Raw genomic sequence first — 2,308 nt, 5'->3', positions numbered from 1 at the left:
TCTCGCGGGTTTTTGGATGGTGGTTGAGTCAAAATAGGAGGAGGTCTCACTCTGCTCTCTATTTAGGAAAATTAAAGACCAGTAGTAATTACATGAATAGTTAATGGTGAAAGAAATAGGCCTACTCAGATATTAAAGTAGTACTACCTCAAAGTAGAAAAGTACCAAAACTAAAAAAAAAACCTCACTATTCAAAATGACGTAATTCAGATATTATATTCCATCCATTCATCCTTTATCAATCACCACTTATCCTGTTCAGGGCCACAGGTTCGGTTTGGAGTGATCCCAGTTTACATTGGGCGGAGGCAGGGTACACCCTGTCCCCAGTCTATCACAGGGCTGAAATGTAGAGACAGACAACCATTCACACGCACATTCACACCTACGGACAATTTAGAGTCCTATCTCCAGATATTATCATTCATCATTGTATCTAATTATGAATGCACTAATGAGTTCATGTATATTAACACATTAATGCATATATATATACACACACACACACACACACACACACACAAACACACATTCACACTAATGTAAAATAGAATTGGATTAGATTAACTTCAATAATATTTAATACATGAATTAACTGTAATGAGAAAAAAACATTTAAAAAAGTTACTTTCATATAAAAACCTAGTGAAATTGGGTGTGAATATGGTTATTTTGCATGTATGTAATATTTACCATACATAATCAATATATTTATTCATTTATCAATTTATTCAATGTTATTTTTCATGTTCAAATAGTTCAGAAAATTGTCCAATTACTTAAAAATAATGCATTTCATTAGAGTAAAAAAACTGAAAGGCTACAATGGTAAATATATTTTTGAATGTTAATAGTAAAACATGCACTTGTTCTCAATATCTAAGATTTTGGAGATTTATCGGGGGTTCCACGAAGTGATTCCTCTCTTGATATAACATCTCTGATACGTCCTGACGCCATTACGTTCGACGGCGCTCTTAAACCAGCCAATTACATCGTGCGGTTCAAGGAGAGTCACTGCGAGTTGGTGTTGACGCTGCTGCTTGATTTGAGAAACCGTTGAAGAGAGTAACCTCCATATTGTTCGTTTCCTCGTCGTGTCTGCGGAGTTAACCGTCGGAGATGAACAGCGTCGGGGAGGCCTGCACCGACCTGAAGCGGGAGTACGACCAGTGCTTTAACCGCTGGTTCGCCGAGAAGTTCTTGAAGGGGGACCGCAGCGGCGATCCGTGCACCGAGACCTTCCGGAAGTACCAGCGCTGCGTGCAGAAAGCCATCAAGGAGAAGGACATTCCGATCGACGGAGTAGAGTTCATGGGCCCCAACAAGGACAAACCCGAGAGCTGATGAAGGGGAAACAGACGACTGATCAATCAAGAGTGATGAGATCAATACTGATCGTACGGGCCGGGGAGTGTGTCCGTGAGGCCCTCTGAGCATGCGCAGAAGCAGAGACGCTGCTGAACACACCGCCAGCGGGACAGGGAGCCTGAACAGTGTCTGCTGATCTAAACACACAAAAACTGATCCCAAAACGGTTTTGTTTTGTTTATTGTATCTTTTCCAACCTGCTGCGTGGGTTGAGTCAACATGAATGCGGGCTACTTTCGTTACAGGACGGTCGTTGGTAGAGCTGAAACAAGTAGTCGATTAATCAGAAAATAAAACTCATAATTGAATGATTGTTGTTCTTCATTCAGCTGCATCTCCTCCACTGTTGTTTTTCTCTGTTTATTTGAAAACGTCACATTGGATTTTTTTTTCTCATTTCATAAATAAAGTTTAAAAAAAATGAAAAAGATAACTACACTAATCAATAATGCACCTGCTTTTCTCGTGTTTCTGACCACTCCATGCGCTTGTTCATGTCCACATTCATACACTGATGGGTGAGGCTGCCCTGTGAGATACAAGCTGTTGTCATGTCCTAGTTGGAAAATCTTACTTCCCACTAGTGAAGTCGGGATAACGAGTGTCATTTTTAAGTGCTTTGTTGTCGGGACAAATTGGAAAAAAATGTCCGTAAGGTTTTCTGTTACCTGTGGGAAAAATCCTTTTTTTTATTTTATCAATAGCATCAAGTAGAGATTCAAATTATTTACGCAAGCAGGAGCTCACTTGTTGCACTGTTAACGATAAAGAATTGCAGAATCCTATTCTCTGCCATGTTGAAAGGTACTGGTCACCTCAACTCAGGTATCAAAATTAGATAATGGCAGCATCTGACTCATTCATGGACATTCACACGACGACTGCTCAGCCAGGACACGTCGGCATGCGGACTGAAGGAGCTCGGAATGGAACCACC

The 2,308-nt window shown here is 40.6% G+C and overlaps 1 protein-coding gene across 1 annotated transcript; it reads left to right on the top strand.

Annotated features, from left to right (window-relative positions):
* Positions 1–1,013: 1,013 nt before the first annotated feature.
* On the top strand, positions 1,014–1,679 carry triap1 (TP53 regulated inhibitor of apoptosis 1). The gene has a single exon (XM_084019113.1). It carries the CDS (start codon positions 1,123–1,125, stop codon positions 1,345–1,347), a length of 225 nt encoding a protein of 74 aa, XP_083875239.1. The 5' UTR covers positions 1,014–1,122; the 3' UTR covers positions 1,348–1,679.
* Positions 1,680–2,308: the final 629 nt, after the last annotated feature.

This window comes from Eutrigla gurnardus (genome assembly GCF_963514095.1).
Source record: "Eutrigla gurnardus genome assembly, chromosome: 10".
Classification (NCBI taxonomy): domain Eukaryota; kingdom Metazoa; phylum Chordata; class Actinopteri; order Perciformes; family Triglidae; genus Eutrigla; species Eutrigla gurnardus.
The sequence above is the reverse complement of the archived record's forward strand: the minus strand, read 5'-3'. Positions and strand labels throughout refer to the sequence as shown.

Excerpts from the sequence above, each read along its gene's own strand:
- triap1 (XM_084019113.1), top strand. The coding sequence starts at position 1,123 with ATGAACAGCGTCGGGGAGGCCTGCACCGACCTGAAGCGGGAGTACGAC.